The sequence below is a fragment of the Scyliorhinus torazame genome, chromosome 10 (assembly GCF_047496885.1).
Source record: "Scyliorhinus torazame isolate Kashiwa2021f chromosome 10, sScyTor2.1, whole genome shotgun sequence".
NCBI classification, from domain to species: Eukaryota; Metazoa; Chordata; class Chondrichthyes; order Carcharhiniformes; family Scyliorhinidae; genus Scyliorhinus; species Scyliorhinus torazame.
Genome location: NC_092716.1, coordinates 6,562,494 through 6,574,614, shown reverse-complemented (window position 1 = coordinate 6,574,614; position 12,121 = coordinate 6,562,494). Strand labels below are relative to the sequence as shown.

Genomic DNA, 12,121 nt, shown 5'->3' with positions numbered 1-12,121 from the left:
AAGTCCCATCTATAAATAAATCTCCCACCCTCCTAATTCCCAACTGGAACCAGCTCTGAAATCCTCCATCCATTCTTCCTGGGGCGAACCTATGGTTGTTCCTGATTGGGGACCCCACCAGGGCTCCCCGCACCCCTCTCTGTCGCCTCCACTGTCCCCAGATATTCAATGTTGCCGCCACCACCGGGTTCGTGGTAAACTTTTTAGGTGAGATCGGTAGCGGCGCCGTCACCAGCGCCTCTAAACTCGTCCCTTTACAGGACTTTCTCTCCAGTCTTTCCCACGCCGCTCCCTCACCCTCCATCATCCATTTACGTATCATTGCCACATTGGCGGCCCAATAGTAATCGCCCAAGTTCGGTAGTGCCAATCCTCCTCTGTCCCTACTACGCTGAAGGAACCCCCTCCTTACTCTCGGAACTTTCCCTGCCCACACGAAGCTCGTGATGCTCCTGTCTATTTTATTAAAAAAGGTCTTAGTGATTAGTATAGGGAGACATTGAAATACAAATAAGAACCTCGGGAGGACCATCATCTTAATTGCTTGCACCCTGCCCGCCAGCGATAGAGGCTGCATGTCCCACCTCTTGAAGTCCTCCTCCATTTGTTCTACCAACCGTGTCAGATTAAGTCTGTGCAAGGTTCCCCAGCTCCTAGCGATCTGAATCCCCAGGTATCGGAAGTTTCTTTCCACTTTCCTTAGAGGCAAGCCTTCTATCTCTCTACTCTGGTCCCCTGGATGTATCACAAATAATTCACTCTTTCCCATGTTTAGCCTATACCCCGAGAAATCCCCGAACCCCCTCAAAATTCGCATAACCTCTATCATTCCCCCCGCTGGGTCCGACACGTATAACAATAGGTCATCCGCATATAACGAGACTCGGTGTTCTTCTCCCCCTCTAATCACCCCTCTCCATTTCCTGGAGTCTCTCAACGCCATGGCCAGAGGTTCAATTGCCAACGCGAACAACAATGGAGACAGCGGGCATCCCTGTCTTGTTCCCCTATATAGTCGGAAATACTCCGATCTATGTCGACCTGTAACTACGCTTGCCGTTGGAGCCCCATAAAGAAGTCTAACCCAGCTAATAAACCCGTTCCCAAACCCAAACCTCCTTAACACTTCCCATAAATACTCCCACTCCACCCTATCAAATGCCTTCTCTGCGTCCATTGCCGCCACTATCTCTGCCTCCCCCTCCACTGGGGGCATCATTATCACCCCTAATAGTCGTCGCACGTTAACATTCAGTTGTCTCCCTTTTACGAACCCTGTCTGGTCTTCGTGCACCACCCCCGGGACACAGTCCTCTATCCTCGATGCCAGTACCTTTGCCAACAATTTGGCGTCCACGTTCAACAATGAAATGGGTCTATAGGACCCGCACTGCAACGGATCTTTATCCCTCTTCAAAATTAACGATATCGTCGCCTCCGACATCGTCGGGGGTAGAGTCCCCCCTTTCCTGGCCTCATTGAACGTCCTCACCATCAACGGGGCCAACAAGTCCACATATTTTCTGTAATACTCCACCGGGAACCCGTCTGGTCCTGGGGCCTTCCCTGCTTGCATGCTTCCCAGTCCCTTAATAACCTCGTCCACCCCAATCGGTGCCCCCAGGCCTACCACCCCCCGCTCCTCCACTTTCGGGAACCTCAATTGGTCCAGGAACTGCCGCATCCCCTCCTCTCCCTCTGGGGGTTGAGACCTATACAGTTCCTCATAGAAGGTCTTGAACACCTCATTTATCTTTCCTGCCCTTCGCACCGTGTCTCCCCTTTCGTCTCTAATTCCTCCTATTTCCCTCGCTGCTGCCCTCTTTCGCAATTGATGAGCCAACAGGCGACTCGCCTTTTCCCCATATTCATACCTCCTCCCCTGTGCCTTCCTCCACAGTACCTCCGCCTTTCTGGTGGTCAGAAGGTCAAATTCCGTCTGGAGTCGTCTCCTCTCCCTGTACAATTCCTCCTCCGGGGTCTCTGCAAATTCCCTATCCACCCTTAAAATCTCCCCCAGTAATCTTTCCCTTTCCTTGGCCTCTGTTTTCCTTTTGTGGGCCCCAATGGAGATCAGCTCTCCTCTGACCACCGCTTTTAGTGCTTCCCATACCACTCCCACAGGGACCTCGCCGTCGTCATTGACCTCCAGGTATCTCTCAATACACCCCCGCACTCTTGCACACACTCCCTCATCCGCCATCAGTCCCACATCTAATCGCCAGAGTGTTCTCTGCTCCCTTTCCTCTCCTAATTCCAGGTCCACCCAATGTGGGGCATGATCCGAAACCGCTATGGCTGAGTACTCAGCTTCTTCCACCCTAGAGATCAACGACCTTCCCAAAACAAAAAAATCTATCCGGGAGTACACTTTATGGACATGGGAGAAGAAGGAATACTCCCTAGCCCTAGGTCTAAGAAATCGCCATGGATCCACTCCCCCCATTTGGTCCATAAACCCCTTAAGTACCTTGGCCGCTGCCGGCCTTCTTCCGGTCCTTGAGCTGGATCTATCTAGCCCCGGGTCCAGCACCGTATTAAAGTCCCCTCCTAAAATCAAGTTTCCTACCTCCAGGTCCGGTATACGCCCCAGCATCCGTCTCATAAATCCCGCATCGTCCCAGTTTGGGGCATACACGTTAACCAACACGACCTCCATTCCCTCCAGCCTGCCACTCACCATTACATATCTACCTCCGCTATCTGCTACGATGTTCTTTGCTTCAAATGCAACCTGTTTCCCCACCAAAATGGCCACCCCTCTATTCTTTGCGTCCAGTCCTGAGTGGAACACCTGTCCCACCCATCCTTTCCTTAGCCTAACTTGGTCCGCCACCTTTAGGTGCGTCTCTTGGAGCATAACCACGTCTGCCCTTAGTCCTTTCAAATGCGCGAGCACTCGGGCCCTTTTTATCGGTCCGTTCAGGCCTCTCACGTTCCACGTGATCAGCCTCACTAGGGGGCTACCTGCCCCCTTCCCGTGTCGACTAGCCATTACCTTCTCTAGGCCAGTCCCATATCCCGCCTCCGCGCTCCCGCTCGCTCCCCCAGCGTCGCACACCATCCCCGCCCACCCACTCTTTAGCCATTTCCTTTTGGATTTCCGCAGCAGCAACCCAGTTGTCCCCCCCCCCCCTTCTCCCTCCCTCCTCCCCTCCCCGCTAGATCTCTTTCTAGCTTGATTGCTCCCCCCATATTACTTCCGTAAGTCAGCTGACTTCAACTGACCCCGGCTACTCCTGCTCACTCCTCGACCTCCCCATGTGGGGAACTCCCATCCGCCTTGCGCCTGTCTTCCCGCCTTATTCTTTCTGGTGCGGGAACATCCCTTTACCTGACCCGCCTCTTCTGGCGCAGCTCCCTTTCCCCTCCCCCTCCCCTTCCCCATTCTCCAACTATGTCCCGTCTTTCCCCCCTCACCGGCGCCCACATTTCCCCAATGTCTCCCCCTTCCCTGTTTACTTCTCAATTAACTTCCACCGTAACATTAACAATAACATTTCCTGCAGCATCAGTCCCTCAGTTCCGATCCAATTTCTCTTCTTTGATGAAGGTCCATGCTTCCTCCGCCGTCTCGAAATAATGGTGTCTCTCCTGATACGTGACCCATAGTCTTGCCGGCTGCAGCATCCCGAACTTCACCTTCCTTTTATGCAACACCTCTTTGGCTCGGTTGAAGCTCGCCCTCCTTCTCGCCACCTCCGCACTCCAATCCTGGTATACCCGTACCACTGCATTCTCCCATCTGCTACTCCGCACCTTTTTAGCCCATCTCAGGACCTCTTCTCTATCCTTAAGGCGGTAAAATCGCACGATTATCGCCCTGGGTGGTTCTCCCGCTTTTGGTCTTCTCGCCGGAATCCGATTTGCCCACTCCACCTCCAAGGGGCCCGTAGGGGCCTCAGCACCCATCAGTGAGCTCAGCATCGTACTTGCGTACGCTCCACAGTCCACTCCTTCCACACCCTCAGGGAGACCCAGTATCCGAAGGTTCTTCCTTCGCGCTCCATTTTCTAGGGCTTCGATCCTTTCAGTACACTTTTTATGAAGTGCCTCGTGCGTCTGTGTCTTAACCGCCAGGCCCAGGATCTCGTCCTCAATATCTGTCACCTTCTGCTCCACCACACGGAGCTCTGTCTCCTGGGTCTTTAATGTCTCCTTGAGCCCCTCAATTGCCTGTAGCAACGGGGTCAGCACCTCCCTCTTCAGCAGCTCCACGCACCGTCTCACAATTTCATGCTCAGGCCCCCATGTCGCCTGCGCTTTCTCCGCCGCCATCTTGTACTTCTCTCTTTCTGACCCTTTGGTCGACGATTCCTCGCGCTGCAGCCGCCGCCGCCGGTTTTTTCCTCCTTCGTTTGGGGGGGGACTCCCTTCTCACACGCCCCACACCGGGTTGCGTCGTCGAAAAATTCCCCGTTGAGGCTCTTAAAAGAGCCCGAAGGTCCGTCGGAGCTGGAGCCGCCGAAGCGTGCGGCTAGCTAGGCATCACCGCAACCGGAAGTCCCTTCAGTGGCCTTGATGAGGTCTTTTCACAGTTGTTCCCTCTGCTGCTAGAATTCACCTTTGATACAGGCCCTCAGGTCAGCTTGCAGCTTTAAGCTTGCCCTTCCCCCGCCTGCATGCTGGAAGAGGCCCTGTTTATCCTGTAGTTGCAGCCAAATCTTTCACTGTTTCTGCGTGTGTCTGGCAACCAAGAGACATACCCTTCCTGGGGGACACTGTCGGGGGAATATTGCCGCCTTCTTCCCACACCGGGAAATGTCAAACAAATGCCGTGGGGGCCCTGTAAAAGAGCCCAAAAGTCCGTTCCAAGCAGGAGCTGCCGAATATGCGACCTAGCTCTGCATAGCCGCACCCGGAAGTCCCTGCTTGGTTATTCAATAAAATTATGGCTGATGTAACTCGACTCCACTCTCCTGCTCCACCTTCAGATCCCTTAATTCCCTTAAAACCCCCCAAATCTATCAGTTTCTCTCTTGAATATGATCAACAATTAAGCATGCATAGATCTATGGGGTAGACAATTCCAAAGATTTGTAACCTCCTGACTATCTCGGTCCTAACTGGTCGACATCTTATTCTGGGACTGAGATACTGCGTTCAAAACTTCCCAGCCAGGAACATAAGAACTAGGAGCAGGAGTAGGCCATTCAGCCTCCGAGTCCGCTCCGCCATTCAATACGATCACCTGATTTTCTCTCTGCCTTTCCTGCCCGTTCTCCATAACCCTTCAACCCGTAAAAATCTGTCTATCTCTTCCTGAAGTTTACTCAATGTCCCGGCATGCACCGCACTCTGGGGGAGCAAATTCCACAGATTCACAAACCTTTGAGAGAAGTAATTTCTCCAATTTTTGTTTTAAATCTGCTACCCCTTATCCTAAACTATGACCTCTTGAATGCCCCATAAGCGGCGACATCCGCTCGCGTCTACTTGTCAATACTTTTTAATCATTTTAAATACATTAAATAATAATCGCTATTGTCACAAGTTAGGCTTACATTAACGCTGCAATGAAGTTACTGTGAAAAGCCCCTAGTCGCCACATTCCGCCGCCTGTTCGGGTACACAGAGGGAGAATTCAGAATGCCCAAATTACCCAACAGCACGTGTTTCGGGACTTGTGGGAGGCAACCCACGCAGACACGGGGAGAACATGCAGACTCAGCACAGACAGTGACACAAGCCGGGAACAAACCTGGGACCCTGGTGTGTGAAGCAACGGTGCTAACCATTGTGCTACTGTGCCGCCCCTTACTTCAATTAGATCTCCTCTCATTCTTCAAAACTCGAGGGAGTATCGGCCTAAACTGCTCAATCTCTTGTCATAAGACCAGCCCCTCACCTCTGGAATCAATCTAATTCACCTCTTGTGAACTGCCTCTAATGTAACTACATCCCTCCTCAAATAAGGGGATGAAAACTTTACCCAGTACTCCAGGTGCGGTCTCACCAGTGCCTTGTATTGTTGCAGCAACACTTCCCTACTTTTATACTCTATTCGTTTAGCTATAAAGGCCAAAATTCCAGTTGTCTTCCTTACTACCTGCTGTACCTGTTTACTCGTTTCTTGTAATTGACCCAGATCCCTCTGCACCGAAGCTCCCTGAAGTTTCTCTCCATTTAGATAAGTTGCTTTTCCATTTCTCTCACCAAGGTGGATAACCTCGCACTTATCCACATTAAACTTCAGCTGCCAAATATTGGCCCATTCACCTAACGTATCGATTTAATTTTGTAAATTTCTTATTTCCTCATTACAACTTACTGTCCCACCTATTTTAGTGTCATCTGCAAATTAACCGATAGAACCTTCCATATCCTCCCAGCAAACAAGACCCTGTTCCGGCCCTTAAACTGGTGAGTTGTCAGCTTGAGTGATACAATTCTGCTCTGATCAGTTCTGACAAAGAGATTATCAATCTGAAATCTGTTTCTCCCTCCATCGATGTTGCTAGACTTAGAACATAGAACAGTAGAGCCCAGTACAGGCCCTTCAGCCCACGATGTTGCTACATTTAATGAGTGCTAGTAGTATTTTCTGTTTTTATTTTGGCTGAGAATACTTTCCACCAAAAGTTGCCTTTTTGTTGTTTCTTGCAGGTAACTGGCCGTACCAGTGCTCCCCAGACTGTGTATACAACGACCTTATCCGGTGCAGGCGGCCATCCCACTGTCCTATCTCGAGCCCCAACGCAGATCGCCGCTTCACCTCAGCCCCAGTCTGCAACCAAGACACAAGTGCAAGTCCACCTTCCGGTTATACCCAGTTCCCCCCTGCCAGGAACAACACCCACAGTTGCTCAGGTCATTGGGGTCACCGTGTTTTCTTTGAGAAACACGCTTTTTAAAAATTGATATTTACAATTTTCTTCAAGAGATTCAACATGAGGTGATGAATGTGATAAACGGTATTTGTGTTTTTCTTGTCTCCTCCCCTACTCTAGGTCTCCATGGCGTCACGTTCTGCACCCCTGGCAAGAGCTGGACAGGTAATCTAGCCTCAGTTATCACTCTTCAGGCTGCTGGGATGCATGTGGCAGAGATCTCAACTAGCCGTGACTTTAAAAATATTTGTTCAAGGAATGTGGGCATCGCGGCGAGGTCAGCATTTATTACCCACTCCTAATTGTCCTTTAGAAGGTGGCGGCAGTTCATGTGGTGTAGGTACACCCTCAGTGCTGCTAGGGAGGGTGTTCCAGGATTGTGACCCAGTGACAATGGAACAGAGGAATTAGGGGCAGAAGTGGGCAATTCAGCCCTTCGATCCTGCTCTGCCACTCAATCAGATCAGGGCTGATCTCTTCCTGGTTTCAAGACCACTCTCTGCCTGTTCCCCATATCCCTTTAACCTGTTGTTAAAAATCAGAAATAGATCTATCTCCTCCTTGAAACCATCTAATTATTCAGACTCCATCGCACTATGGGACGGCGAGTTCCACATTCACCACCCTCATCCCCTCATCCCAGTTTTAAATCTAAATCAATATTAGCTTCCAGTTATTTGCTGTACCTGTGTAGCCTTTTGTGATTCATGCACTAGGACACCCAGATCCCTCTGCACCTCAGAGCTCTGCAGTCTCTCATTGTTTAGATATTAAGTTGTTGTTTATCCTTCCTGCCAAAATGGACAATTGCCCCCTTTATACTCGTTCTAGATTGCCCCACAACAGGGAATATTTGGTCTATGTTTACTTTATCAAGTCCTCTTAGTATTTTATACACCTCGATCAGATCCTCTCCCTTCTAAACTCCAGCGAGTATAAGCCCAAACTGTTTAATCTCTCCTCACAGGTCAACGCTTTCATCCCCAGAATCAATCTGGTGACCCTCCTTTGAACTGCCTCCAATGTCCCCACATCCTTCCTCAAATAAGGAGACCAAAACTGGACTCAATACTCCAGGTGTGGTCTCACCAATACCCTATACAATTGCAACAACACTTCTCTACTTTTATACTACAGTTCTTTTGCAATAAATGCTAAAATTCCATAAGGAGACCAATACTGCACAGATGTGTCCTGTAAACCTGAGCATAACCTCCCTACTTTTGTAAGCAATTCCCCTCAGGATCAGAATCGCTTATTGTCACAAGTAGGCTTCAATTAAGTTATTGTGCAAAGGATAAACAATAACATTCTATTAGCTTCCTAATTACTACCTGTAGCCTTTTGTTATTTAGCACAGGACTAAATAGCTGGCTTTTAAAGCAGTCCAAGGCAGGCTAGCAGCGCGGTTCAATTCCCGTACCAGCCTCCCCGAACAGGCGCCGGAATGTGGCGACTAGGGGCTTTTCACAGTAACTTCATTTGAAGCCTACTTGTGACAATAAGCGATATTCATTTCATTTTTCATTTCCTGCACTAGGACACCCAGATCGCTCTGCACTTCAGAGCTCTGCATTCGCTCACTGTTTAGATATTAATTTGTTGTTTATTCTTCCTGCCAAAATGGACAATTTCCTACATTATACCCCATTTGCCAGATTTTTGTCCACTCACGTAACCTAATTTTTTATTTTTATTTGTTCATGAGACGTGGGAGTTGCAGGCTGTGCTAGCATTTATTCCCCATGCCCAATTGCCCTTGAAGGGGCAGTACCACATTGCTGTGGGTCTGGAGTCATATGTAGGCCAGACCGTGTAAGGACGTCAGATTTCCTCCCCTAAAGGACATTAGTGAACCAGATGGGTTTTTATGACAATCGACAAGGGTTTCATGGACATCATTAGACTTTTGATTCCAGATTTTTATTGAATTCAAATTTCACCATCTGCAGTGGTGGGATTTGAACCCGGGTCCCCAGAGCATTATTCTGGGGCACTGGTTTACTAGTCTAGTGACAATATCACTACGTCACTGCCTCATGTCCCTTTGTAGTCTCCTTACCCATCCATCCCCCGACTGCACTTTGGAAAATCGGCCATAAGACGGTGCTCCTTCTCCCGGCATTCAAGCAGAAACCTAAACGGGAGAATCTGGTTAAGAAGGTCGTGCAAGGGGCGGCATGTGGCGCAGTGGTTAGCACTGGGACTGTGGTACTGAGGACTCGGGTTCGAATCCTGGCCCTGGGTCACTGTCCGTGCGGAGTTTGCACGTTCTCCCCATGCCTGCGTGGGATTCACCCCCACAACCCGAAGATGTGCTGGTTCGGTGGAATGCCCACGCTAAATTGACCCTTAAGTGGCAAAGAAAAATAATTGGCTACTCTAAATTTATTTAAAAAAAGGTCGTGCAGAGGGCAGCATGGTGGCCCAGTGGTTAGCACTACTGCTTCACGGCGCCAAGGTCCCAGGTTCGACCCCGGCCCTGGGTCACTGTCCGTGTGGAGTTTGCACATTCTCCCCGTGTCTGCGTGGGTTTCACCCCCTCAACCCAAAGCTGTGCAGGGTAGGTGGATTGGCCACACTAAATTGCCCCTAACTTGAAAAAGATGAATTAAATTAAATTTTTAAAAAATAGAAAATCGTGCAGTGCTGGTCCGAGGCAACAGAAGAGCTCCTATGTGACTGCTTGGAGTCAGTGGACTGGTCCATGTTTAAGAACTCAGCGACCAACCTAAACGAATGTACCACCACTGCCACTGGCTTTATTAGCAAGTGTGTAAAAACCTGCATGCCAAAGAAAGTAGTCCATATGTTCCCCAATTGGAAACCATGGTTTAATCGGGCGATTCACTCCCTGCTGAAGGCCAGGTCTGAGGCGTTCAAGTCAGGTGACCCCGACCTACACAGGAAATCCAGGTACGACCTTCGCAAAGCCATAAGGCATGCCAAGAGACAATATCAGTCCAAACTAGAGTCACAGACTAACGTCACGGACTCTCGTCACTTGTGGCACGGCCTAAACAACATAATGGGCTGCAAAGCGAAGCCGAGCAGAATCTCTGGCAGCAGCGCACACCCCTCCCCGATGAACTCAATGTATTCTATGCTCGATTCGAGCAGGAAACTCTCAAACCGTTGTCAGCTGCCCCAGCAGCCTCGGACACACCCATACCCACCGTCACAGCTTCCGAATTCTGATTGGCCTCCTTGAAAGTGAATCCTCGGAAGGTGACAGGTCCTGACGGGGTCCCTGGTCGTGCACTCGGATCCTGCGTGGACCAGCTGGCAGATGTGTGCTCAGACATCTTCAACCTCTCCCTACTCCGTTCCAAGGTCCCCACCTGCTTCAAGAAGACCACCAATAAAGAAGAACCAGGCAACATCCTCAATAACCACCGTCCGGTGGCCTTGACATCGAACATTATGAAGTGTTTCGAGAGGTTGGTTATGAGGCACATCAGCTCCATATTCCTAGAATGCCTTGATCCACCGCAATTCGCATACCGCCACAACCGGTCCACAGCAGACGCCATCTCCCTGGCCCTACATGGCTTTGACCAGTAGGATTGTGCAAACATAGAACATAGAACGATACAGCGCAGTACAGGCCCTTCGGCCCACGATGTTGCACCGAAACAAAAGCCATCTAACCTACACTATGCCATTATCATCCATATGTTTATCCAATAAACTTTTAAATGCCCTCAATGTTGGCGAGTTCACTACTGTAGCAGGTAGGGCATTCCACGGCCTCACTACTCTTTGCGTAAAGAACCTACCTCTGACCTCTGTCCTATATCTATTACCCCTCAGTTTAAAGCTATGTCCCCTCGTGCCAGCCATTTCCATCCGCGGGAGAAGGCTCTCACTGTCCACCCTATCCAACCCCCTGATCATTTTGTATGCCTCTATTAAGTCTCCTCTTAACCTTCTTCTCTCCAACGAAAACAACCTCAAGTCCATCAGCCTTTCCTCATAAGATTTTCCCTCCATACCAGGCAACATCCTGGTAAATCTCCTCTGCACCCGCTCCAAAGCCTCCACGTCCTTCCTATAATGCGGTGACCAGAACTGTACGCAATACTCCAAATGCGGCCGTACCAGAGTTCTGTACAGCTGCAACATGACCTCCTGACTCCGGAACTCAATCCCTCTACCAATAAAGGCCAACACTCCATAGGCCTTCTTCACAACCCTATCAACCTGGGTGGCAACTTTCAGGGATCTATGTACATGGACACCTAGATCCTTCTGCTCATCCACACTTCCAAGAACTTTACCATTAGCCAAATATTCCGCATTCCTGTTATTCCTTCCAAAGTGAATCACCTCACACTTCTCTACATTAAACTCCATTTGCCACCTCTCAGCCCAGCTCTGCAGCTTATCTATATCCCTCTGTAACCTGCTACATCCTTCCACACTATCGACAACACCACCGACTTTAGTATCGTCTGCAAATTTACTCACCCACCCTTCTGCGCCTTCCTCTAGGTCATTGATAAAAATGACAAACAGCAACGGCCCCAGAACAGATCCTTGTGGTACTCCACTTGTAACTGAACTCCATTCTGAACATTTCCTATCAACCACCACCCTCTGTCTTCTTTCAGCTAGCCAATTTCTGATCCACATCTCTAAATCACCCTCAATCCCCAGCCTCCGTATTTTCTGCAATAGCCTACCGTGGGGAACCTTATCAAACGCTTTGCTGAAATCCATATACACCACATCAACTGCTCTACCCTCGTCTACCTGTTCAGTCACCTTCTCAAAGAACTCGATAAGGTTTGTGACCTACCCTTCACAAAGCCATGCTGACTATCCCTGATCATTATATTCCTATCTAGATGATTATAAATCTTGTCTCTTATAATCCCCTCCAAGACTTTACCCACTACAGACATGAGGCTCACCGGTCTATAGTTGCCGGGGTTGTCTCTGCTCCCCTTTTTGAACAAAGGGACCACATTTGCTATCCTCCAGTCCTCTGGCACTATTCCTGTAGCCAATGATGACATAAAAATCAAAGCCAAAGGTCCAGCAATCTCTTCCCTGGCCTCCCAGAGAATCCTAGGATAAATCCCATCAGGACCCGGGGACTTATCTATTTTCAGCCTGTCCAGAATTGCCAACACCTCTTCCCTACGTACCTCAATGCCATCTATTCTATTAGCCTGGGTCTCAGCATTCTCCTCCACAACATTATCTTTTTCCTGAGTGAATACTGACGAAAAATATTCATTTAGTATCTCGCCTATCTCTTCAGACTCTACACACAACTTCCCATC

General features: G+C 49.5%; 1 protein-coding gene across 1 annotated transcript in view; it reads left to right on the top strand.

Annotated features, from left to right (window-relative positions):
- The window catches only part of LOC140430325 (transcription initiation factor TFIID subunit 4-like), a 510,261-nt gene that overhangs the window by 58,227 nt on the left and 439,913 nt on the right, over positions 1–12,121 (top strand). The window contains exons 4-5 of the mRNA XM_072517772.1: positions 6,607–6,810; positions 6,951–6,995. Of these exons, the coding sequence (XP_072373873.1) occupies positions 6,607–6,810; positions 6,951–6,995 (249 nt within the window). The remainder of the gene's footprint in view (positions 1–6,606; positions 6,811–6,950; positions 6,996–12,121) is intronic.